Source organism: Physeter macrocephalus, chromosome 15, assembly GCF_002837175.3.
Source record: "Physeter macrocephalus isolate SW-GA chromosome 15, ASM283717v5, whole genome shotgun sequence".
Taxonomy (NCBI): domain Eukaryota; kingdom Metazoa; phylum Chordata; class Mammalia; order Artiodactyla; family Physeteridae; genus Physeter; species Physeter macrocephalus.
This window is the reverse complement of record NC_041228.1, coordinates 18,289,655-18,317,279: the sequence shown is the minus strand read 5'-3', so window position 1 is coordinate 18,317,279 and position 27,625 is coordinate 18,289,655. Positions and strand designations below refer to the sequence as shown.

The window sequence follows — 27,625 nt, the reverse complement described above, 5'->3', positions numbered from 1 at the left end:
GAGGGAGACGCAAGAGGGAAGAGATATGGGAACATATGTATATGTATAACTGATTCACTTTGTTGTAAAGGAGGAACTAACACACTATTGTAAAACAGTTATACTCCAATAAAGATGTTAAAAAAAAAAAAAGCACCTGTGGCTGGCCTTTCTCATGGGTTGGCCATCACAGGAGAGAACATCTATTGCCAGATGACTGGATGGTTCCCATTTCATGTCCGATACAGGGAGTATGTTAAAATGTGATGAAATCTCCCTTTTTTGTTTTTAATTATTAATTAATTAATTAATTAATTAAGGCTGCGCTGGGTCTTCGTTGCTGTGCACGGGCTTTCTCTAGCTGTGTTGAGTGGGGGGTTACTCTTCATTGTGGTGTGCGGGCTTCTCATTGTGGTGGCTTCTATTGTTGCAGAGCACGGGCTCTAGGTGCGCGGGCTTCAGTAGTTGTGGCGCGTGTGCTTGGTAGTTGTGGCTTGCGGGCTCTAGAGCGTAGGCTCAGTAGTGGCACACAGGCTTAGTTGCTCCGCGGCATGTGGGATCTTCCTGGACCAGGGATCAAACCTGTGTCCCCTGCATTGGCAGGTGGATTCTTAACCACCGCTCCACCAGGGAAGTCCCTCCCTCTCTTCTTTTGAAGTGCTAACCTTTTGTTGTTCTAACCTCTGATTGACCTCAGCATGTTTCACAATTTTCTTCTGCATTATGGCAGGATTTATGTTTTTTGGTTTTTTGTTTTTTGTTTTCTTTTCAGTATGCGGACCTCTCACTGTTGTGGCCTCTCCCATTGCGGAGCACAGGCTCCGGACGCGCAGGCTCAGCGGCCACGGCTCACGGGCCCAGCCGCTCAGCGGCATGTGGGATCTTCCCGGACCGGGGCACGAGCCCGTGTCCCCTGCATCGGCAGGCGGACTCTCAACCACTGCACCACCGGGAAGCCCTGGGTTTTGTTTTTTTTAAGTGTTTGAGTTGATTCTAGAGGTTTAAATCATCTAGACTTAAAAAAAGAAAATCAGAGTGCTTCCAATAGCTCTATCTTTTTCATTACTAATAAACCTTTTAAATGCTTCCTACGGCTCCATGGAAAAATATCACATGTCAACTGTTACTAAATGGATGTGATTAGGATAACAATTAGCTTGGGAATGACACAGTTTCCGTTAGATGTGAATTAGTAAGGGACTTTTGGACATATTCCTAAAAGGTGGGTCACTTCATGTGAGAATTCAAGGGGAATTGACTGCCACAGTGGAAAAGAGGATGTGGTGCAAATAAGAAAATATTTAATGAAAGGTTCTTGCTAGAGATATTTTTGCTTTTGGATTTCCAGTCTACATGTGAAATATTCCATTTTCTCATTCCTCAAACTTCTTTCAACAGGTGGTGGTGGATGGAAGCGTATCTTCCACGGTATTGAAAAACTTGATGTCTTTAACTGAATATCAGATAGCAGTCTTTGCAATATATGCTCATACTGCTAGTGAAGGCCTTCGGGGAACTGAAACCACACGTGTGTATTGAATTGTACCCACTTCTGATTCTGTATGACATTGCTCAGGTGGCTTAGTTGTGCTGTACGTAGTACTGGCCCATGCTATATTTGCAGTTTGCAGGTGCCATATATTGGGAGGGATGTTATAAAACTCTGGTATGTTTAGGAGAGAGAAATCTTAGCGATGAAGCATGCAAAATACATTTATTCATTTAATAAACAAATATTTAATGAATTCTTATTGTAAACTAAGCAGTGGGCTTGAATTTGTCATTAGAAGTAGAGAAGGAGCTCTGTAGCTCTCCTGCCTAGTAGAATATTAGGGAAAGTACGTTACAACTGTTTTCTTTATGAGTATCACTGTAATTAAAACTTATGAATACGAGTCAGTCATTCCTTAACTGAGTAAGATCATGATCACACACACATATATACAAGCACACATGTTCAGAGAATCCTGGGAAGAGATAATCTTAAGAAACTTGATTACCCACTCATTTAGTTATTTCAAACATTAATTGAGTTCCTATTACATGCCAGGTAGTATATAAAGTTGATCTAAAAACTCTGCCTCTGATAGACCAATAACAAGGTGCCAGGCTTTATGATAATCACACTCCCCTTCCAACACGTTATTGGATTTATCCCTGAAAGCAATTTGTAAGGCAGGTGTTAATACTCCTGCTTTGCAGAAATATTTTTTAGCAACAGTCCCTGCCCTTAAGAAAGTTTTAGACTAGCAAAGGAGAAAACGCAACCCAAGGATATACAAACAAGTTAGTGCAGTGAAGTACTACGGGCACACCAGTAGAAGTATCATAGGGAACTGCACCTGTAAGCAAAGTCCTGAACTTGACATTGTGGTTGGGAGTGCAAGCAGGACCTGGAATTATATTTGAAAACAACATTTCATAGTTTTCATTGACATTGTTTAAGCCAGGAACTCGCAATTTATTCTTAATCCCTTTTCCCCTACCTCTCCAATATGGCAAATCCTATTTCTTGATTATTTTATTTTTCTCAAACCCTATTGTTACTGACAGTCATGTTTGCTCACTGTCTCTGATTGAATGTGTTGATGAGTATCTATTTATTCATGTATTTGTTCATCCAGCCCCCCATTCTGTCATTTATTAAGTGACCCAACGACTATTTTTAATGGCTGCTGCAGATCAGACACTATGCTTGGTAATAGGTATAAAACAATGGTCAGAAGAGTCTCCCTACTCTTGACTGGCTCCCAGACAGATGTGCCCATCACTGTAATGTGATATAAGAAGCTAAAAGGTGTCATTCCTGCTCTTAAACATTCATTATGTTTACCTTCCCCAAAGGGGCTTATATGGCCATGTGAACAGATTCAAGGACAAAAATTACCTGAAAAATATGTTTAGTTTTTGACCCTAACATATAGATAGGTACCTTGAAATAAGCAAGCACACTGACTAATGGCTGACCATTAAAAAAAAAAACTCCTCTTGCAGTTGCTTTACCTGTAGCTTCCGACCTTGAACTGTACGACGTGACTGAGAACAGTCTGAGGGCGAGATGGAACCCAGCAGCTGGAGCGTCAGGGTACCTGATCCTTTACGCTCCTCTCACGGAAGGCCTGGCTGGGGATGAAAAAGAGGTAACTGCATGCTGCCTACCAGAGTCCTAGAATTTTTGACTTCCTTAACATAGTTTGGTTTGTTAAAACATGCCTCTTTTGACAAGAATCTTTAGGGCCAATAATATGGTGATTCTAGTGTCGAGAACAGAATATTGGTGACGTGTTCTTTTATTACCAAGGCTTAGACGGTTTTTGCCCACTTGGATTTAATGTCGATCTGAATTATTTTGGTGGAAGGGAAACTTTAAAATGATGCTAAAAAGACACTAAGCCTCACCAGGAAAGAGAAAAATTAAAAAGAGAGGAATACCAGTTCACACCCAATAGATTAGCAAAGTTTTTAAAGTCTGATAATACTAGTTATTAGTGAGCATGTGGGGAGACAGAAACATTCGTGTAAACTGGTGTGTCAATTGGTACAGCTGCCTTGGAGTATAATTTGAAATATTTCATCAAGTTAAAGATATATACAAATTTTTAGGTATATATCATAGAGAAACATCCTTCAAGGACTTTTCAATGCAGGCACTTGGTCAGAACAAAATATTGCAAACAACTGCCACGTTCATCAACAGAATGGAAAATAATGGCATATTTATACAAAAGAATGTCATAAGGGAATTAAATAATATGAACGCTGTCTCTGTATTTCAACATGGCTAAATCTTGACACCTCATATTGTCAGGGAAAAAACTGTAAAAATGTTGCACTGAATGGTCCATTTATGCACATTGTCAAACATACTGAACCATATATTACTTATAGATATATTTGTATGTATGCAGAAGTAAAAAAATGTATCAATGAGATACACTTCAACATTAGGGTAGAGGTGGTGAGAAAGAGTTTGTTTTATTTGACTATATAGTGCTTTTTAAAATAAGATCTGATGTGCATATGACAAAATGTTGAAATTTGTTAAATTTGGGCGGTGGGTGCATCAGGGCATATTACATTGTTTTCTCTACCTTTATATTATATACACTGAGATATTTCAAAATTAAATATTTTAATTTGACCATACCATTGACAGTTGTATGACAGGGGACAGTCTATGGAGATATTTTTCCTCTTTCCAAAACAAAAATAAAACCATTCCTGTCACACAGTTGTCACACAGTTGTCACACACTGATAATGTTGGCTAGTTTGACTGACCCCCAGGGTCAGAAAAATCATCCCCAAATCAAGAAGCAAATTGCCTATTTGGGCATCAAGGTGGGTTGATCTCTTTGGACTCCTGGAAGGGACTTGCAATCCAAGTGGACAAGCCCCTCTGTTGAATGGGGCAACACTGGTCTGGCTCCATAGGGTTTGCAGCAAGAACTGGGCATCCAGTCAGAGGACAGGTGAGAATTAGCCAAGCGGTGAAAGATACCCACTTGGCATTCCACTCTCAGCATGCTGCCTGGAACTTACTCTCTTCGTAGAGAACATTTCTGATTCATCTCCACCCGTGCTCTTCTAGGGACCAAATATTTGACACTGTTATTCTGGCTGCAGCTGCCACTGGTCCAGATGTAAAGAGTTATCCTAAAAGAGCATGCAGGGTACATTCAGTTTTATATGGTTTCATAGCTTCTGGTTCTAATATAAAATAACATCAGTCAATGAAAAAAATTACGGCTTGAAACCTGTTTGATGAAGGGTTTGTGAGGAGGCAGAGTCTTATTACATGAAGTCTCACCTGTATTCAGCTGCACTCTGATCAGCATGAATACTACACATTGGCAAACGATCTGATAATGTGTGTTCTTTTCAGATGAAAATTGGAGAGACCCACACAGACATTGAGCTGAGTGCGTTGTCACCCAATACGGAATACACAGTCACAGTTTATGCTATGTTTGGAGAAGAGGCCAGCGACCCTGTTACAGGACAAGAAACAACATGTGAGTGGTTCAGTCACTCAGATGAAATGCTGTAATAAAAGCCCAAACAAATATGGGGATTCTGAATTAGAAATACTGGTTTAGGTTGAAACCTCGTAAGAGCTCATTGTAATGTAAGAAAATGTCTAATTTATTTAGGGGAAGGAAGTGTATTCCTTCTCGTCTTGTTGTTATTGAGTCACATGGATTCTAGAACTGAACTGTGGCATCCTCTAGATGATGCCGCCAGTGTCCTTGTCTAAATCCAAATGCTAGAGCAGAATGTGGGGGAAAAATATGGGCTTTGGAATCAGAGCAGCCAAGATGTGAATCCCAGCTAAAGTCATATTTTGGGTGGGTGACAATGGGCAAGTGACGGAGCATTATTGAGCCTGTGAAAGGAGGAACAATAACCTTATGGCGTGTGGTTGATAGAAGATTAAATGCAGTAATACAAATGAAAGTTATTATACGTAGTTACTCAATATTTTTATTTTACTCCCACTCATAGCAGAAGTCACACTTTTTTTCTGAAACTCTTTGATGTCCTCCTGATCTCAGACTATTATTATTATAATCAGTTTTTAAAAATTGAGTAAAAATTGTATTGGCAAGTCTAATTTGGGTAAATGTAGGGAGTTCATAATATTTTTAAGAGTTGTAATTATCTATTTGAAAATCTGATATAGAGAAAATGCTACCCTGCCAAACTAACAATGTTTTGTCACCTACGATTAAAAATAGGGGTCTATTCATTGTGTTTTGAATAAGAAAGGGCAAGGAGATGGGGTCTCTCACATCACTCTGAGCCTGGAAGGAGGTGCATAGCACGATTTCTACTGTGCTTTTGTCTTGAAGATTCTACTTGAGAAACATACAAAGAAATTTAATGATAAGGAAATTTTCTCCCACATCCATTCTTTGTTAGTCGAGGCTATGTTGTCTTGCTCTTCACAGGAAGACCGTTGTAATTAAAACTACAAACAACAAAACTGGGAGAGCCCAGGAAAGAAGGAGAAAAGAAATAAGTCAGAAAGCATCTAATATATCACTTAAGTCAATTTTGGGACTCTGTAGATTTGGAAGGAAAACTTTTCCCAACCACGCATCTCTCTTTTTCACTCAGAATACTCATTTGTTTATTCAGGTTTCCCCCACTCTTTGAAAGTAGTGTTCCCATGGAACCTTTTGCAAGCCGAATGACATAAAGCAAAGAAGCAATTAATTTTAGGACACATCTTGCTAATGGGTGCACAAAATAAATCAAGATAAAGCACAGATGCTCACAGACAGAGTTCAAAACTGTGGCGGCTTGATGCTGAGATGCTGAGTATAGTTTCCAGGGGAAGCTTGGCGGGGCCGCCTTTGCTGCCTGGGGTGCATGCTGTCTCCATAATGGTTTGCTGCAAAGCAAAGCCTGAATGCTATTTTTGCTTTCGCCTTTTTTTATAAAAGCAAAAATCCTCTTTAGATTTCTTTCAGTTAGTGAAACCTTCAGTTAGGTACTAATGTTGGTCCTTTGCAAGAGCAAAGTGGCCTAAATTGAACTTTCAAAAGGCAGATACTTGTAGATTTAAAAAGTGTCCGTGACTCTTTCCCATTAGTAGTTGATTTTTTAAAAAGTCCTAAAAATGATATCCTGGCTACCTGTTCCTGAGACTGACACTTTTATGCACTGAGGAGACTAGACATTGTTCTACTATACTGCCAAGAGTAACTGAGCTCCAGAAAAATTTAGAGCTAAGTGTGCACAGCACTTAATTACATTGCTTTTCTCTCTCCTACACTTTCTTTCTAGCGCTTTAAGTATAGAGAGTCACCAAGTCCTATAGGTTCTTTATTACCATATAATCGGTACATATTGAATTAATGAAAGGGTTAGCTTTTGGGGTGAGGAAACATCATGCTTATGGCTACAGCTGACAATTGTCATGATTTATCTCCTAGGTTGTTATTCTGCTGGTTCTATCGGCACAGGCTCTCAAATCAATTGATCAGTTGCCTGGGTTAAATTCAAACTGCTCTTCTGCTTCTGCTAACTATGACCTTGGCCAAGTTACCTCAGTTTCATGATCTGTATAATGGGGCTAATTGTAACTCTATCCTTGCTGTCTAAAGTAAGGATTTAATGAGATAACGTGTTACATCTCAGGCTGATAGAAAGCCTGCAGTCAATCTTAACAATTGTTTTTTTTACTGTAAACCTGTAAAAGCTCAGGAAGCCCTCAAAGATTATTGACAAATTTTATCTGTTGACTCAGAAAGGTCTCCTTCAAGAAGTGCAAAGGGCTTTGGAATTGGTAGTCAGGAATCTGCAGAAATATTAACACCTCTTTAAATACTTTTAAAGCCACAGCAAAGTGTTTATTTTTATCTAGTCTCACAAAGCCAGCGGGATGTATCCAGGGCAAGACTCCTACTCGTTGATTCAAGAAATATTTATTGAGAACTTGCAATACTGGGGATAAAGAGGGGAACAAAATTAAACCAAATTCTGCAATCCCCTGAGATTATAGTATATTCGAAGAGAGAGGCAAGAGACCAATAAATGTGCAATAAAAAAAAAAAATGAATCCAGGAAGGGAGTTAGGTAATATTGAGGTGGAAGGATTATTTTACATAAGGTGATCATGGAAAGCTTCACTGAGAAGGGGACACATGTTCAGAAACCTGAATCTTGGATGACTCCAAGGTTTTTGGCCTGAGCAATGGGAGGCATGGAGTTTTCATTTGTTCAGAGGAAGAGACTGAGAGAGAAGACTGGTAGAGGTGGCAGGAGTCAGTGTTTCGGGTTTGGACTTGTTAGGGTGGAAACGCGTAATAGATACTCATGTGGAGACGGCAGATGGGAAACCATTTCACATATGGGAAACTGTGGATCAGAGGAGTAGAGTGACTTTGCCAGGATCTGATGATAGTTGAATGCAATAGCTAAGATCTAATTTCAGGTGTCCTGGTTTTTGATCCATTAGGTTTTTTATTTGTATCAGCCTATAATAATAGCTTTGACTAGAAAAGAAAGGCACAGAAGATTTACCTAAACCTCATTTATTTCTAAGAATGTGTAATTGGTTGCTGCTATTCATTCTCTACAAGGAAAACTTTTTTTCTTTGTTGATGTGTTAATGTTCTTTGTTATCAGTTATTATCTGGTTGAAATTTTTTATATGTAAGTAGTTCAGAAGTCAGAGGTGCTGTGTTTTGGGAGTCTTTTTTGCATGTATGTTACTTAAAATTTTATTTATTTTTTATTCCATTTACTGCAAAGTGCCCTTAAGTCCACCCAGAAACCTGAGAATCTCCAGTGTTGGCTCTAACAGTGCTCGGTTAGCGTGGGACCCAACTTCAAGAAAGATCAGTGGTTATCGGATTGTATATAACAATGCCGATGGGACTGAAATCAATGAGGTAAGCTGTGGAACAGGATGTGCGTTTTTCCAGTGGTTGGGTCTTAGTTTTTTATGGCTATGTAACCGATCATCCCAAAACACAGTGGCTCAAAGCAATACTAATTATTTATTTTCTCTTGCTGTTTCTGTGGGTCAGGAATTGGAGTTGGGTGTGTAGTTCTGGTTTGGGGTCACTCTTGAGACTGTAGCCAGGTAGTGGCTGGAGCTGATGTCATCACAGCAGCTTCCATGTTCATGTCTGGTACCTGGTCTGGAGAGACTGGACCAGCTGGGAGTTGGAGCGGCTCTCTATATCTCTAAGTAGATTCTTCACGTGATCCCTTCAGCATGACAGCTTTAGGGGAGCTGGACTTTTTACCTGCTGGCTCAGAAGTCCCCAGACGTATCCAGAGAGACAGAGAGAGTGCTGGGTGAAAGCTGTGTCACCTTTTGTTACCTAGCATCAAAAGTCACAGAAATATCACCTCCACCACACTCCATAGGTAGGAGATACCACAAGTCCCTGCATGGATTCAAGATGGGGAGGAGCATAGCGCCAAGCTATGGTGGGAGGCAAAGGGGATGGGCGATAGATAGTGACACAGCCATCTTTGGAAAATACAGTCTGCCCCAGCGAATAGGGATAAGGAAGTATGTATCTTCACACAAGTAGTAAACTAGAAATATCAGTGTTTTTCAGGTTATCACTCTGCTTTTTAGTAAACCGGCATCTGAAAGACCCTAGTTCAATGAGCTTACATTGAAAACTGAATCATTCAGGTTTTGTGTAGGAAGATACTTTCAAATAATAGAACTTATTGAAACCCATGAAGATACAGTATTTTGCACTCAGTGACGAATACTCTTCAGAAATTCTTTCCTTGGAAATATATTTTAGCAGGCTAGATAGCAAAGTTATTTTTATTTTTTTTTCTTATCTTGGTCCAAGAAGCTAAGACAACAAGGGAAATATGTTGGATTACATGATTTCTATTTTCTGACCAAATAAAGCAAATATTTTCATATGCAGAGACAAACTTTTTCCTACAAGTAAATCCAAGCAATATTTTGTGGAATGTGCCATCATACAGGACACTAGGTAATGAATGGACAATAACTGCACATTTGCTAACAGTACAGAAATACTGTTCAACATCTTTCATTAAATCTTCAAAAATCCTGAGGGCAAATAATTCTGACGAAGCTGGAATCCTTAGACTAGCTGCTTTGCTTTTGAACATGAGATCCTGGAGTAGAAAAAGAAGGAAGTCAAAAGCACCAAGCTATCAGTGTCTCTGTTATCACCGATAAATAAACTACTTTCCCAAGGGTTGCAAATTCAGCTGTGTAGGAAGGTTATGCAGATAATGAAAGTGAGTGCAGAAATTGTCACACCTGCAAAGAAATACAGTCTCACCTGTTTTTCTTGAAATATGAAGCTACCTTAGGTTTTATTTCATATTCCCATTTTGGGGACATGCATGTAGAAGAAATTCTCTACTGAAAGACAACAATAAATGACAACGGACAATGGGTTACAGTGACACGGGTGCTGGGTGTGGTGGGGACTACACCGCCGGGGAGTTTGTACATGTTCATCCAAGAAGCAGCCGGTGTCAGCTCCTGAGGACGGTTGCTGCACAGAAATGTAGCCGGGGGCTGCCAGGTCTTGTTGCCCTTGACTGTGTGACCAAGGATTTTTATTTCTATGTGAAACTTGCCAATTTTATAATGTTGACTCATTGAGCAATTAAAATAACATAACAACCGTATTTACTAGCATATTTTTTCACTGCAAAATATTCTTATTTGGTGATAATTTTTCATGAAACAAAAATAAGTTGTCATATATGTAAATATGAGTTATATTATATAAATATATTTATATATTTTTATTGAGGTGTAATTGACATATAACATGATATTAGTTTCAGGTATACAACATGATTTAATATTTGTATTCATTGTGAAATGATCATAATAGGTCTAGTTAACATCCAGTTAAAAAAAATTATAGCTGTTCTGGCCTCTCATGGCATTTTACATTATTTGCCTTTATAAATAATGACCCCAGACTAATACTATATTTGTTGAGACATACCTGTGCTTTTTTGCAGTGTTTTTCAATCTTGGGAGTGCCTTTGGCACTTGCTATTTCTAATTTGTATTGTGCTGGGAAATTAGAAAACTATGTTTGATAAAACTGAATTTAAAATATGAGTAAATAGACCACGAATAAAAATCTGAGAACATTTTATTTGAGTAAAATGCATAAACAATGTGTAGATTTTGTGACATTTCCATTTTGACTGGTGTGTGTGTTCTTAATTCTTAATTGTTAACCGTGCAATTGAGACTAAAGTTTGCTGGATAAGTGTCTTATATAAGTCAAATATTACTTTACCTAGTTTTGGAATATATGATTTTAAGGGTGAATATTCCTACCATATTTTGCTTTACTTCTATTAATTTAAGCTTTTATTTAAAGATAATGCTACAACTGGATTTTTAGGAAATTCCCAAAATATTCTGGAATGAATTTCAAAGTGTTCCAACTAAAATCTACTTACTACGTAACATGTAATTGATTATAAAAGCTTTGTTTTCTACTCAATTCCTATTTCTCTGCTTCACTTCCTCCCATCTTCCCTCCTTCACTTCCTGCTCCTCCTTTGTGTCTTTTCTGCATGACCCCTCTCCCTAACTTTTGGAGACCAAAAAAGAAAAATAAAACAGAGCACTTAAACAAATGCTGCTGCTACTGATGATGGTGATGGTGATGATGATGATGGTGATGATGACGATGATGATGGTGACGATGGTGATGGTGATGATGGTGATGGTGATGAGGATGATGGTGATGATGATGATGGTGATGATGGTGATAGTGATGATGATGATGATGATGGCAGCTAACACACATTGAGTGCTAATCCTGAGACAGCCTCTGAGGTTTTTACAGAGAGCACCTTGTGCAAGTTTTATAGAAAAAAATGTTGCCAAATCCTGACCTGTCAAACTGCAGAAAGAAGTCATCTCAGATAGCATGTACTGTGAAAAGATTTGGGGGAAATGTGCAAACATGATGGAGAACTAAAGTGCTGCCGTTTGAGTTTTATAAATGAAAGGCCACAGTTTTTAGACTCTGAGAGACAAGACCAGTCCCCTACGGCAGTGACTCAACAACAGAGCCCAGAGCAGAGCCCAAGTCCCTCGTTCCTCATCAAGGATTCTCTTCATCCATCCTAGAGTAGGCTGAAGTGAAGTTTTTGCTAGATAGTTTGAAAAATTTTTCTCAAAAATCATTGCATAACAATGAATCATAGTCATTTGTTACCATTTTCCCAAATTCTTCTCTTACATCTTAAAAGTACTACCAATAAAATGAGTTCCAGAACTTAATCTAAAACATAATATGATAACAAGTAAAAATAAATGATACCTAGAAGTTTTCATTTGATGAAATAAAATGATCAATAATTAATGCATAAAATATGGTCTGTTCAGCATCAAATAAAATGCTTCTAATAAACTAGATCTTTTCAACAGGTATATATATATATCTGTTGAAAAAATATATATAAATATATATATTCAATATATAATGTTCAAAATACATATGCTTTTACATATATATGTGTGTGTGTATATATATGTATATATATATATATATAAATATACACTTATATATAAGTATACCAAGGCCTAACTATTCATTCCAGTTAATAGTTTTATGTCTCCAGGAAAGTTGGTTAAGGTCTTTGGGCCACAGGTTCCTCACTTGTAAAACAGTCATTATAAATACCTCGTGTTTGATGGGGGATAAGGAGGCTAAATAAAACAATGAATGTAAGGTCCTTGGCACATTATAAGTGCTCAGTAAATCTTAGCCATTACGATTCAATACAACAGAAAGCAATAGGAAATACAGTTTAGAAGAACATCTTGAACTCATATTTTAAGTATTTGTCTTTTCTGTGAGTTTAAATAATGGAGCCATACTGTAAATAGTATTTACAAACGGAGAATTTAGAGCGTGAAACACTTGTGTTTAAATTTTAGGAACTAGCTGGCTTTCCCTTGCGCAAGTTCCTTAACTTTTCAGAGTCTCATTTTTCCCATCTTCCACTTAGGGGTAATAATGAGCTACCTTACAATGTTGTGGTAAGGATGTAAGTACAACTAATGCAAGTAAAGCATGAGATAATACCCAGACCAGAGTAAACATTAAATGCTAAGAATTACCCATAATATTATCAGGCCTAGATTCAGAAGAAGAAAATACATATTTTCTGTTAACTATTGCTATGTAACCAACACCCTGACTTAAAATAACAACCCATGATTATGTAACTTGGGCAGGCTCAGCAGGGTCAGCTTGTCTCTGCTCCATGTGGTTTCAGCTAAGGTGACTCTTACATTCATCTGGGAACTTGACTGGGCTGGAACTTCCAAGATGACTTCAGTCCATGTCTGGGGTGGCTGAAAAGGCTGGGGTTGGCTGGTCCTCTCTAGCAGAGTGGCTCAGAGTTCCAAAAACGTGAAAAGGGAAACTCCTTCCCCTAGGCTGGCAATCTTTTTTTTGACCTGAGGTCAATTCCTTCAAGATGTTTATGGTTTCTGGATTAACTCTTTGCTCAGATGAGCCACCCCCCCCCTTTTTTTCTCAATCTCTTGTAAAATGGATCTTTGGTGCTTCCATCTCAGTTTTCATTTATGTATTCTATTCACTCAAAAAATATATATAATTCAACATACAGTAGCAAAGAAGCTAAACAAGGTCCTGACCTCAAGGGGCTTGCACTCTATGCAGGAAATAATAAACATCTTCTACTAGGAAATAAAATAATTTCAGGCTGGGATGGGTGCTAGGGAGAAAACAAACAAGGGCAATGTTAGAGAATCACCCTACTGAGATACGTAGAAAAATGAACACCCCCATGAGGAGGTGAAATATAAGCACAGCCCTGACAGACGGTGAAGCCCTAATTTTGAAAAGAGCCAAGGAAATAGGGTCTCAGACAGAATGAATTGCATGTGCAAAGTCCCTGAGGTGGGAAAGACATGGAAAGAAAGTTGGTGTGTCTGACCAGGGATTTCCCTTTTTATGTGAAACTTGCCAATTAAAAAATGTTGACTCTGGGAGGGAGATGCAAGAGGGAGGAGATATGGGAATATATGTATATGTATAGCTGATTCACTTTGTTATAAAGCAGAAACTAACACACCATTGTAAAGCAATTATACTCCAATAAAGATGTTAAAAAAAATGTTGACTCATTGAAAAACCAAAATAACAGCAACTGTGCTCACCTTCTCCTGCATGGTTGCTCATCTATTTAACTCCTACAGAAGTTATTGTGCATGACTGGCTATTCCTAGCAAATTCGGCTGTAAACATTACATTTATTTGTATTAGCATTGCAAATTTTGTGTACTTCACTTTCTATATCTTTAATGAATGGAAATAATATCGGTTGCAACTATGTCATGAGAATTAACTGATAGGTATTCTATTTAAGGATGTAAGATTAGAAATGTGAATATCTAAATGGTTTTATAATTTAGTATCTCTTTTGCAGTACTTACAGCTCTGCTGCCAGCCAAGTGAACGACAGACAATAAAATGGCTTCTGTTTCCTATATTTAGAGAGTATCTGATATAGCTATTATGACTTCTTTCTTTTTCAGGTTGAAGTTGATCCTATTACTACGTTCCCTCTGAAGGACTTGACACCCCTCACCGAGTATACTGTTGCCATTTTCTCCATCTATGATGAAGGACAGTCAGAGCCTCTGACTGGAATTTTTACCACAGGTAAGCCTTATTATGGTTTGAAAGGTTTCCAAGAGTAACTCTATGGAAACCAGAAGCTGGAGCAGCTTCTTCAATTGTGATTTTGAAGAGATCGCATTTTAATATTTGTTTACTTTATAGTATTATTACCCAATGAACAATTAGGTGAGTAGAATGCCTACTGGCTAATTATTTTCTTTCCAAGCAAGGGAAAGCGGGACAGGACCATCTAAGTTCAAAGGTCTCAGTTAAATTAAAGTGTGCATTGTTCTCTTCCTGATCTCACACTGTTTCTTTTGTTCTATAGGCATAAAATTTCCACATTTCTCCATTGATATATGTGTATATTAAGTTGAACTTCCAAAATTACAGCTCTCCAACAGTTTTTGACCTACAAAAAATGATGGTTTCATACCATTTAACCTAATACATCAATCTATAGCCAATAATTATTTTCATGCAGCTTGCAATATTAAGACAACAATATGGGATATTTTAAATACTAAAATAAAAAATAAAGCATGAATACATTATTTTTCTTTTCTATATGTACCCTGTAGTCAATAAACATAACTTCTTTTTGCCTCCTGGTGGAAAAATTCTATTGTTTGCTTTCTGGACCTATCATGAATTGCACTTGGAAACAAATTTAGTGCTGTATTGAGGAGATGAGAAGGTAATTTGGAGAGAGATGAGAAATAAGCTGGACTGAGAAATAATGTTCACAGAAAAAAGTTCAGTAATTTTGCAAAATCTCACAAGGGCTAACTGTAGTTGGAATTCTCATGGTATCCTGTCAAAGAGTTTTAAAATCTCTGATTTCATATAATAAAAATCAATGACTGACAATTCATTTTGGGTGTAATTAGATGTTACGGTCTCTGTTGTACATCCCAGAAGTGTGTAAGCAGTGAAATAATGGATGTCTGATAAATTATACTTCACTTCTGATGGCAGCCACGTGTACAAGATTAAAAGGATGAACGTTCTTCTCTAGGATTTAACTTATTACTAGAGAGTGATTTAGGCACGAAAGTGAATAAAGCTAAAAGTGACATTTCTCAGGCCTCTAGGGCATTTTCTAGAGGCCATCTCAGGCCTCTAGTAATTTCTTCAAAATACTTGGAAAATAGTATCTTTGTAAAATAATGAATTATGGCACTCTTATTTTTTATAGTTAATGAAAAGGGCCAAATAGAGAATCTAAGAGTTCTGGAAATTACTGGAAAACTGTAAAAATCTGCTGTGTCCCTGGTCTTCCTAACTTATACTGTGGGTAAATGCTGGAAACAGAAACGTAAGCCCACACTGGACTAATTGGCGCTGCTTTCCCTGCTTCCATGTGCTTTCCTAAAACAAGAGATTCACCAGAGAGTCTTCTCTACCTGTGGCCCCGGGGAGCTGCTTGAGTTATGGTTTTCTTACCTTCTCAGTTCCGTAACAAAGTCTCCCTCCTTGGCTTACAGAGGAAGTTCCAGCTCAGCAATACCTGGAAATTGATGAGGTGACAACAGATAGTTTTAGAGTGACCTGGCATCCCCTCTCAGTTGATGAAGGGCCACACAAGTTGATGTGGATTCCAGTCTACGGTGGGAAGACTGAAGAAGTGAGTTGTCTGAGACTGAAAATTAGTCCAGGGCATTTTATCTGGAAGTGAATGCCCACTGCTGCATTTGAGTTGGTCTTTGTTTTAAGACAGATTGAGAATCCCAGAAGTAATTAATATTTTCCATGACCTGGAGTTTTACAAACGTCAAATCGTATGACTTTTGTAAAATTAAAATGCATTTTTGCTAGGGCTTTAGTTATATATGTTATGTATTTCCAGATTCTTTGATAGTCATACATGAAATTTTTAAAAACTTCAAAAGAGGCCCCTTTTGCAATATTAATCATTTATTTGCTGAGAGATTTGAAAAGAAAAAAAGTCTCTGGTTTGACTTTAAAATTGAATTCAACAGCCCTGGAGTTGTTTATGCTTAGTCACTTATTCCTTACACTCGGGATAACATCTTTCCATTTTATTATTTTTTCTTAACTTTTTCCTATATTATTCAAGTAAACCCAGTTACTAAGCACCAAATACTTTTCAGGTTGTCCTAGAAGAAGACCAAGACTCATATGTTATTGAAGGCCTGGAACCTGGCACTGAATATGAAGTTTCCCTGTTGGCTGTACTGGATGGTGGAAGTGAGACTGAGGTGGTGACTGCCGTTGGAACCACACGTAAGTCTTGGTCAGGCCAAGGTGGACTTCACAAGCTCCGACCATTTATTCTGACACACTCTTCACGCCACCAGGTTCCCTGCACTTCAGCCTTATTCCTGGCTACAGAGGCTTTGTCCCTAGAACTCTTCATACATCTTTACCTTTAACGAAAGCAATATGTGGAGCATCTTATCAGACTCCTAGTCTGTCATCACCTAAAGGCAGGGACCATATCTCTCTTGTTCACCATTACGTCCCCAACACTTAGCACAGTGCTTGGCATATTTTAACTGTGCAATGAATATTTGTTGAATGGAGGAATGGATGGATGGCTAAATGGATGGATGGATGGATGGATGAAATAAGTTATAAATGAGCAAACAAATAAATGTAGGGCAAAAATGTCCAAGAGTTTCTGGAATTTCCCAAGTTGATCTTGGTTCCAAGAATCCACAAAATTCACTTGCTGATTCATTTGTCCCTTCATTTTTTAAATATGAGGTATTAACCACATATTAAAACTGTCTTTGATTGGGTTCCCTGGAACCAGATTCTGAAGTAGAAAATTGCATCCAGAAGGTTATTGAAGAGTACAGTTGGGAGATACATCTGTAAGGAAATAGGAATTAGGGAGAAGCTAAAACACAGCCCTCAGCTAATTCTATTAGACATTCTGGACCTGGTATGACCCTTCTAAGTGGTCCCAAGTTGAGTCAAAGGGGCTGGGCCTTTCTATCCCTGCATCTCCAGTGATTGGAGGCAGGCCATCCCCTGACAGAGTCTGCAACCCCAAGCAAGGCAATTTCCAGAGCCCGGAGCCATTGGCAGCCTGTACTCCAGAAGCTGCTGGATGAGTATGTTGATGAAGAGGACATCTAGGCGGATCACCACACAGCAGCTCCATCCACTGGTTGCCCAGGGTGGATACAAGACATAGCAGATGCACTTCTTATTGTCTTCCTTGCTGGTCCTATTTGGCAGCCCCTTTACAGCTTGATCTATAGCACTGTTTAATTTCCTTTCATCACCATGGTTATGCCCATTTCAAAGTAACTGGGAGGTTTCACAATTTTATAGATGTAATTCAAGTGTTTATATGAAGGCTGGTATCTGTGATGAGAAACTAACTTCTTTGGGTTTGTTTCCTTATCTGTGGAATAGATACAATGTCTGCCTTACAACTCACTTCTCTCTTGCCACCATGGTTAAGGTTGTTGTGAGAAACAAGTGACATAATGTAGGTGAACTTTTCTTTGAAAACTATAAAATGCTATACACAAATGTATAGAGTTATCATCATTACAGAATTTTAAAGTGAGGAATATTTTTTTAGTTGACAGTGTTTGGACAGAACCGCCTACGACCGAAGCACCTACCAGGCCTGTGACATCAGGTGAGGACAAATAGAAGCCTGTTTACCCATAAGAAAAGTTTGATTTAAACAGAAGTTATATTACCCCAGTTTTATTTGATTTATATGATTGATTAGGAACAGGGCATACCAGTTCAAATTTCACTCCCCTCAGAGCTCTCAACCTCTTCTTATCCCTAAATGCTAATTGGTCTTCTAGTCTACTAATCAATATCACTGTGGTACTCTTTATTTTTCCCATCTTGGTTTTGAATCCCCATCTAATCTTTTAGAGCATGTTAGTATCCAACCCCAGGAGTCTCTGCCCTACTCTTGATCTCAGTGCCTTCTCTTATTGCTCTCTGTTGAGAATTATTCATATCATAGTCTCCATGCATTTCTGTGGGTAACTGAGCCATGGCTGGTGTATTGGTCTTCCTACATTAGCTATTTTCTCTCTCAGCTTAACTCTCCCCTCCATTATAATACACCTCCCAACTAGTTGTCACAGTCAACTAGATAAAACACGTTTGATGATATCTATTTCTTGACCTAAAACCTTTCCGTGAATCTCCAATACCATTCATTTATTCATTCGTTCACTGATTCATTCATTCTTCAGTTAACCTTTACTGAGCCCTTCTTTATGACCCCACATCTCTTAATCATAACATACAAGATGCTTCCTGACTGGGTTCTGCTTCCCTTCCTGGCCCCAACCGTATGTTTCATGCTTTCCCCATATCCTCCTGCCATCTAGAACTCCTAATCCTGAAGGTGAGATGTTGCATTCTGTACCTACAGCCTAGTAGGTAAAGTTTTGCCTGCTAAATGTCACTCTCCTGTCTCCTCTGTGCCACTTTCACTATTTTTGTCAACTGTAAATCATTGTATGTCTTAAAGGCCTAACCAGTCTGACATACAGGAAAAGCTCAATGAACGTTTGCTGAATGAAAGAATAAATGAATGAAGGGAAGAAAGAGTCCATGGCGATGGACAGAATGAAAGGAAGTTGGCCCAAGAGGGAGAAGAAAAAATGGGACAAATGAGAGAGCAGTCACTTTGGGAGATGAAAAGGAACGTGTCAGAGAAAACGAGTGAAGGAGTGTAGACAGATCTCAGAGAAATGATGAAATCCATGGGGCCTGAGTGGATAGAGGCAGCCCTGGTGGGAGATTTGTGCTTTGAGTGACGAGTGTTAAAACAGAAATGGGGGAGCACGTGAAGGGATGCGTGTTGGATGCTGGATTGCACACCGAGGTTGGCCACGTTTGGTCCCTCACTCCCACCTCTCCAGCTCAGCCCGAATGTGAAGTTCTCACCGCCGTGCTCCTCTTTGGGCTCCCCTTCTGGTTTCCTAGTCCAAGGGCCGCTCCCCAGTTCCCCTTCCTAGTGTATATACAGAGCTGGTGGTTTGAGGGATCCATGATCTCACCTTGAAAGCATCTCTTAAGCCCATTTTTGTTTGCCACCAGTAGGTATCATGGCTCTCTACTAACTAGAGCTGAGTTGTTCTCGCTTCACCTGGGTCTACATGGTAGCGATACATTAAATGATACTTGTTGTCATGGCCACAAATCATCTCTAGCTCATTTTGAAATGTGATGGATGAAGAGTTCCTTAAATACTTCGTTGTGTTTATTCCAGTTTTCCCCACAGGGGTCAGAAACCTGGTTGTAGATGATGAAACCACTTCTAGCCTGCGGGTAAAATGGGACATTTCAGACAGCAGTGTGCAGCAGTTCAGGGTGACCTACCTGACTGCTCAAGGGGACCCTGCCGAAGAAGTGGTAGGAACGGTCTGTATAAATACAGCTGACTAGCAACTCCACAAGCTTCCTGACTAACCAGGCTAATGAGGCTATTTCCCAAGATGAATGCAAGCTTTACTGCTCATTTCTTCATTTCTCTGGAAACTAATATTTTTGCTTGATCCAAACTTAACACCTGGTTTCCTGATGACTTTCTGTCTCCGAAATGTGCTCCACATACAACCTGCTTTCGATTGACAAAGCATCTGAACCTTCTTTACTGCTTTGCCTCTGTTGCCTTGACAGCTTGTTAGAGCACAAAAATTGGGTCATAAATAGTCCATTATACACTTGTCTGTGTGTGTGGGTATATGTGTGTGTGTGTGTGTGTGTGTGTGTGTGTGTATACTTTTGATATGTAAATTTTTAGTATCCAAACTTCTTTTATTTATCTATCTATTTTGGCTGTGTTGCATCTTCGTCGCTGCACGCAGGCTTTCTCTAGTTGCGGTGAGCAAGGGCTACTCTTCGTTGCGGTGCACGGGGCTTCTCATTGCGGTGGCTTCTCTTGTTGTGGAGCGTGGGCTCTAGGCATACGGGCTCAGTAGTTGTGGCTCATGGGCTCTAGAGCGCAGGCTCAGTAGTTGTGGCACTTGGGCTTAGTTGCTCCGTGGCGTGCGGGGTCTTTCCGGACCAGGGATTGCACCCGTTTCCCCTGCATTGGCAGGTGGATTCTTAACCACTGCAGCACCAGGGAAGTCCAATATATAAAATTCTATATATTATATATACACATATATAACTTTTTTGCCCTTGGGAATCTGATTAAAAGTTTTTAAATGAAGCGTAACTCAAAGGTCTTCTTTATGCAGTTGAAGTGTTCCTAATGAAATGCCATCCATTAACAAATAGTTGTATTTTTCACTGACATTGACTCTCTTTGAGCAGATTTATAGTCATTTCTAATGTATTCTTACTCATGAGTGTCTCCCTGTGGGATTTAGATTTTTATGTGTTGCGTTTTCTTTAAGTTATTTCATCTATATTTGTTTTTCTCTCTTGAAAACCTGGGTAGACACTTTTTTATTAAGAAATAAAGTGTTTTTATTTTTTAAAATTAGAAAAATTTTATACAGTTTTTAAAGGTTAGTTTCCATTTACAGCTATTACAAAATATTGGCTATATTCCCCATTTTGTATAATATATCCTTGAGCCTATCTTACACCCAATAGTTTGTGCCTCTAACTCCCCACCTCCCCACCTCTCCCCACTGGTAACTACCAGTTTGTTTTCTATAGCTGTGAGTCTGCTTCTTTTTTGTTTTATTCACTAGTTTGTTGTATTTTTTAGATTCCACATATGTGATATCATACAGTATTTGTCTTTCTTTGTCTGACTTATTTCACTTAGCATAATGCCCTCCAAGTCCATCCAAGTTGTCACAAATGGCAAGATTTCATTCTTTTTTATGGCTGAGTAATATTCCATTGCGTATGTGTACCAAATTTTATTTATCCATTCATTTGTTGATGGACGCTTAGGTTGTTTCCATATCTTGGCAATTGTAGGTAGTGCTGCTGTCAACGTTGTGGTGCATGTATCTTTTTGAATTAGTGTTTTTGGAAAACTTGGGTACACTCTTAATCATGGCCTTCCCATGTTTTCTTTATTTACACCATACCATTCCTTTTACTCTAGAACCTGAAAATTGTTTCCTAGGCACACTTCCCATCAGACCCAATAACTCCAGGTTGTATCCAAGAGAAATTTTTCCTTTTAGTTATGAAATATGCTTTATGTAGCTTCATTAGTTGCATTTCTTTCCCTCTGCTGCATTATATTTGTGACACTCTAGGAAAGAAATCTCCAAATACATTATTGTTCAAGAATAGCATTATTATCCTTTCTTCCTTTTCCTTACTTATAAAGCCTTTGGTGGCAAATTATGTGTATGTGTATGATATCAATACATAAACCATGGTTTGAGCTCAAGAGTCTCTCAGGAAAGTACTTAATTTCAAGCTGATGGATGAATCATCGTAGAACACAGTGATAACACAATGGACAATAACCACATCCACTGTGAATAACCAGAAGGTCCATGAAATTGGTCTGGGAGTACTTTTGGAAAATTAATGGACACTTGAAGAAAATAGGTTGAATTATAAATTCACTCGGATCATAGATTTCAAATAGTCCATGATTGGAAAATTCAAAAAAATTAAAATTGTGCTTAGCCATGGTAACTAAAGATATAATTTGGATGTTTTATTTTCCCTGTTATTGCCCTCATATTTTAACTTAGTCCCTAAAATGAAACCCATAAAAACTTCCCAGAGTGAGAGTTTTGTTTGGGTTTTTGTTTCTACTCTTACCAAGAAACACATTAAGCTTCTTGCGAAATTATTCCCGCTAATTTGGAATGAGTTACAGTTTAATCTTGTGCACGCACTTATAAGCTATGCAAGGTAAAATAATAATAATATTTATTTTGGATTATCTCTAGATAATTTTCCCTTTGCCAGTTTCTTTCATTTCACACTGTTTATTTTGAAACAAACTTGGACACTTAGACGAAGGAAAAAAGATCAAAAGTCTTCAACACACATGTGCCCCAGTTAAACAAACCCTTAATAAAAAATGAAAAATATTGATAACTTTGATGGTGATTATTTACCGTGCAGAAATATTTTTGCTACACAGAAGAAAGTACTTTAGAATTCTTTAACTCTCAAACCCCTATAGTGAATTCCAGTGAAATTGGATTTGTGCACTCTTAATTTACAGGCGCATTTTCAGGGACTCAACTGAGGAGTAATTGAGACTTTATATCTCAGTGTTTTATGAAATGTTACTACTATGTAAATGTAATGTATTATTATTACTGGTGACAGAAAGTGCATGCATCTAGATTTAGATTATAGAACCAACGTAGGTGAGGAACTTGAAGATCTGTATTCACTCCCACACAGCAAATGCATATCTTATTTTCTTTTTTTGTTTTTTTATTGAAGTATAATTGATTTACAATGTGTTAATTTCTGCTGTACAGCAAAGTGATTCAGTTATACATATATATATATTATATATACATTCTTTTTTTAAATATCCTTATCCATTATGGTTTATCATCCCAGTGCTATACAGTAGGACCTTGTTGTTTATCCATTATGTATATAATAGCTTCATCTGCTAACCCCAATCCCCCACTCGACCCCTCCCCCAACCCCTTCCCCTTGGCAAACACCAGTCTGTTCTCAATGTTCGTGACTCTGTTTCTGTTTTGTAGACAGGTTCAACCAAATGAATATCTTAAAATAATGATGCGGGCAGGGAAAGACAGATGGCTAAAACATATTACAAAAGTGAGAAAGGAAATATCTGGATAAGAGAAATGCCTCTTACCATCTTTCCAAATTTTCCTTAACTATAAAAGCTGATTAAGTTTACCTAAGGAAATGATAAGCTAGAGTATTGAAGTTGGAGAATAGTATAGGTATATTGTAAACCAAAGTCAGGCTTTAATATGTATAAAGCAAGGGGAATTAAATTTACTTTTCCAATTGAGGTTAAGTGAAGTATTTCTTTATTTTCTAAGTGTAATCAAATCTACCAAATATTCCCAATAAAAAGCTTTTGAACTCTTAGAAAGTAAAACCCCCTGTCAGATATTTCATAAGGATTGACTTTCAACTCTGCTCAGAAACATGGAGACGTAGCAATGACGTTGCCCTGAATTTTGTTGTCAGGGGAGGGAGGTCTCACATGTCTTTATTTGTGAAAGGCCAATCAGGATTCCAGGCCTTTCAAGAACCTACATGTAAAAATCTAAAACCATGTCCTGAATTCTGAGTTGTAAGAAATGTTCTAGAGTAGGGAAACTCAGAATGTGGCTCAGTCTCTTACACGATAAGTTCAGGTATTAAGATTAAGCTTAGAAACGTTTACAGCAATCTGACATTGCTGGAACATCCAAGAATATGACCGTATTTTCTGGCGATTTTGTTTTATTGTATTTTATAAAAATATTGGTCGTCAGGGACTGGGATTGAAACATAACAGCACTAGCCCTACCTAGTCTTTCACCATAGAAGGCATGAAAATCACTGTCTAGAAACAGAACTTTCTAAGACAGGAGCAAACTGAGACGTGGTGAATCCTCTTTCTACTGTGGAAACAGCTTGCTGGATGGGATCCAGGCTGCTCTGAAGAGCTCTGGACAATAATGGAGCCAGACATGAAGTTGCATTTCTGAAAAAATTAAAAACATGAAGTTCACTGGTTAGATTTGAACCTCATTTACCCATGAGCATCTTTCATAGAATTGTTTTCTCAACAAAACCACCATCTGCTATGACCTGTAGCATCTGTTTTTAGTGGACACCTATCTTTTCTTTTTTTAAATTTTATTCGAGTATAGTTGATTTACACTGTTGTGTTAGTTTCAGGTGTACAGCAAAGTGATTCAATTATACATATACATATATTCATTCTTTTTTAGATTCGTTTCCCATATAGGTTATTACAGAATGTTAAGTAGAGTTCCCTGTGCTATACAGTAAGTCCTTGTTGGTTATCTATTTTATATATAGTAGTGTGTGTATGTTAATCTCAAGCTCCTAATTTATCCCTTCCCCCCTGCATGTTTCCCCTTTGGTAACCATAAGTTTGTTTTCGAAATCTGTGAGTCTTTCTATTTTGTAAATAGGTTCATTTATATCATTTTTAAAAATTACATTCCACATATGAGTTATGTCATATAATATTTGTCTTTCTCTGTCTGACCTTACTTAGTATGATAGTCTCTAGGTCCATCCATGTTGCTGCAAACGGCATTATTTCGTTCTTTTTTATGGCTGAGTAATATTCCTATATATATGTGTACCACATCCTCTTTATCCGTTCTTCTGTCGATGGACATTTAGGTTGCTTCCATGTCCTTGCTATTGTAAATAGTGCTGCAATGCACATTGGAGTGCATGTATCTTTTTGAATTATGGTTTCATCTGGATAGATGCCAAGGAGTGGGATTGCTGGATCATATGGTAGCTCTATTTTTAGTTTTTTAAGGAACCTCCATACTGTTCTCCATAGTGGCTGAGCCAATTTACATTCCCAATAACACTTTGGGAGGGTTCCCTTTTCTCCGCACCCTCTGCAGCACTTATTATTTGTAGACTTCTTGATGATGGCCATTCTGACAGGTGTGAGGTGATACCTTATTGTAGTTTTGATTTGCATTTCTCTAATAATTAGTGATGTTGAGCCTCTTTTTATGTGCTATTCAGCCATCTGTATGTCTTTTTTTGGAGAAGTGTATATTTAGAGCTTCTGAGTGGGCACCTATCTGTACCTTGCTTTGTGCAAACAATCAGAGGTCAAGTAGAAGGAACTGTGCATGCCCAAGAGGAGGTTTACGTTTTATTCTTGGGAGTGAGTATCATTAGGGTAAAGAGTTTTGTGTAGAGCAGTCAGGTGGAGTAGAGGGCGTAGAGCAGTCAGGTGGAGTAGAAGGCGTAGAGCAGTCAGGTGGAGTAGAAGGCGTAGAGCAGTCGGGTGGAGTAGAGGGCGTAGAGCAGTCGGGTGGAGTAGAGGGCGTAGAGCAGTCAGGTGGAGTAGAAGGCGTAGAGCAGTCAGGTGGAGTAGAAGGTGTAGAGCAGTCAGGTGGAGTAGAGGGCAGTGATTTAAAAAAGGCTCGGGCCAGATATTCAGGATTTCAATATGGCTTTTTTTTTTTTTAACCTAATAGCTATGTGAGTCTCAGTTTCCCCATCTGTAAAATGAGTGTAATCACACTTCTTACCTCAAAAGGTTGTGGTGAAGAGTAACTGAACTACTACATTAGAATACTTAGAGTAGTACTTGGCAGATAATAACAGCTAGCTAAATGAGGGCTATTATTATAAACCACAGCAACTACTACCTGGCAGGCTAAAAATGAGCCCTCCAGAATGGTCCCATTGCTTTTCAGTACCCTATAGGCTAAATCTGATTGGTTCCAAGGCCGTGTGCTTCTCAGTTTGAGGGATGACCTTATTTAAGGAACATCATCATGGGTGGTTTGCTAGGCAGACAGCTTGGAACAAATGCCCAGGCTCTGGGCTCCAGAGGGTTATATTGAAAAGAAATGCCCTAAAGGAAGCTGCATGGATAGGCTAAGACAAGACAGGGCAAGCACAGTTCTTTCTTTACAAGTTCTAAATGCCAGGGTTATCAAACTCATTTTAGAATAAAACAGAGCTCCTTTTATAAAATCTCCCTCCCAGGACTACATCAGTACCATCCTGTGTATTTCAGTGTCATTTCACATGAGGAGCAAAATCATATTAATCTAATATAAATCACTTAATTCAGACTTCCTTTTTCATATTAAAAAAACCCCCCTGCTTTTAGTGCTTAGCAATATCTTAGCAACAGCTGCTTCTGAGTTCAACTCGAGGTTTTCGAGGGCTTATTCCATGATTTATAGGTTTCTTCCCTCATCCAGAAGTAGACAGCATGCCCTTTGCCTGCTGGCATTTTACCCAGCTCTTGAATCCAAAAGCATCTCCAGCTGTCCCAGTCTTGTGACTCCCTTAAATGCGTTTGGGTCAGTTCTTACAACCTAGCATTTTTTCCAACCATGATTAAGTCTTTTAAATGGCCCAGAGATGTGCCAGCATCTAACTGCTGAAGCCTAGGCAGAAAGTTTTGTGGTTTTAGTATTGAGAACATGTGGCTTTTTCTGGTCCACATATTCTTTTAGAGATGCCAGGATTTGCACTGCTGAGCCACATGGAACATTGCACTGATGCTTGAGCCGTGTCCACCCCATCGCTGCATTTTAGTTTTTGCAGCCTTTAGAGTCAGAGGAATGGTGATTTCAGATTGAGGAAGCCATCTCCTTTCAGAAATAAAAAAGCTGTGACATTTTTTAGTGTCATTGGTAAATATCTTTCAACTCGGAAATCTTGGATTTAATGTGTGGTAATGTTGTTCTTGGCTAGCATCCAACCTTTTCTAAAATACTGGGATTAAATGATCTCTGAAAGGGAAAGAATGGAAGGCTGAATTTTCAAGAGGATTTTAAGTAGAATCAAATGTGATATGCGGGCTAGATTATAGAATGAACACTCCTAAGCCATAAACACCTGCTTTCCAAAAGGAAGATTATTCTCTCTTCTGGCTACTTTACAAACACTGAAAAGATGTTGAGAGAAGACTACCCCTTAGCGCTTAAGAGCTTCAAATTTAAGCCTTCCGTATTAGTGATTAGAAACTAAGGGGTGTTCTGAGAGGAATTTCAGAGAGAAATGCTTTTGCATGGATGCCCTTCTTTCTTATCATCACCCTCCAAGCACATCTCCTTGCTTCTAATTATTTCAACATGCCTACAGTCCCACCGCGTTAGTAGAGCAGCAGGAATGAAAGTTACTAAGACCACGGTCCTTTGCTTTCCTCTTCAGGTTATGGTGCCTGGAAGCCAGAACAATCTCCTTCTGAAGAATCTGCTTTCCGATACTGAATACAAAGTCACAGTGACTCCCATTTACGATGATGGAGAAGGGGTCAGTGTCTCTGCCCCTGGAAAAACCTGTGAGTGAAGCTTTCCCCCTGTGGTCACTAGCTGACTAATTAGGTGAAAATGCTTGTCCTGTGTAATGCAACCCGCCGGGGTAGCCGCAGTGCAGCGGGGTGAAAAGAGCAAAACTGATTTGGAGAGAGAAAATCCGTTTGAATTATGTCTTCGCACATTCAAGCTGCGTGACTTTGAGCAACTTGTTTCACTGCTCTGGGCTTCCGTTTTCTTGTGTCTAAAACCTAAGACTTAAAAAACAACTACATCTTACTCCTCCAGCATCTAATTCATCCCAAGTCCTGCTGAGTCTCTAAAATACATTCTACGTGCCTGTCCACTTTCTCTTCATCTAACTGCTCCACCCCAATCCAAGCCACACTATCCCACTCAGTGAGCCTTCCTGCTTCCATTCTTTTTTTTTTTTAAAACATCTTTATTGGAGTATAATTGCTTTACAATGGTGTGTTAGTTTCTGCTTTACAACAAAGTGAATCAGTTATATATATACATGTGTTCCCATATCTCTTCCCTGCTGCGTCTCCCTCCCTCCCACCCTGCCTATCCCAGCCCTCTAGATGGTCACAAAGCACCGAGCTGA

The 27,625-nt window shown here is 38.7% G+C and overlaps 1 protein-coding gene across 1 annotated transcript in view; it reads left to right on the top strand.

Moving 5' to 3' along the window:
* COL14A1 (collagen type XIV alpha 1 chain) overlaps positions 1-27,625 on the top strand; it is a 265,739-nt gene that overhangs the window by 97,689 nt on the left and 140,425 nt on the right. The window contains exons 11-20 of the mRNA XM_024129388.3: positions 1,378-1,507; positions 2,974-3,119; positions 4,864-4,993; positions 8,241-8,380; positions 14,053-14,179; positions 15,625-15,764; positions 16,252-16,384; positions 17,700-17,759; positions 19,365-19,516; positions 26,915-27,044. Coding sequence (XP_023985156.1) covers positions 1,378-1,507; positions 2,974-3,119; positions 4,864-4,993; positions 8,241-8,380; positions 14,053-14,179; positions 15,625-15,764; positions 16,252-16,384; positions 17,700-17,759; positions 19,365-19,516; positions 26,915-27,044 — 1,288 coding nt within the window. The remainder of the gene's footprint in view (positions 1-1,377; positions 1,508-2,973; positions 3,120-4,863; positions 4,994-8,240; positions 8,381-14,052; positions 14,180-15,624; positions 15,765-16,251; positions 16,385-17,699; positions 17,760-19,364; positions 19,517-26,914; positions 27,045-27,625) is intronic.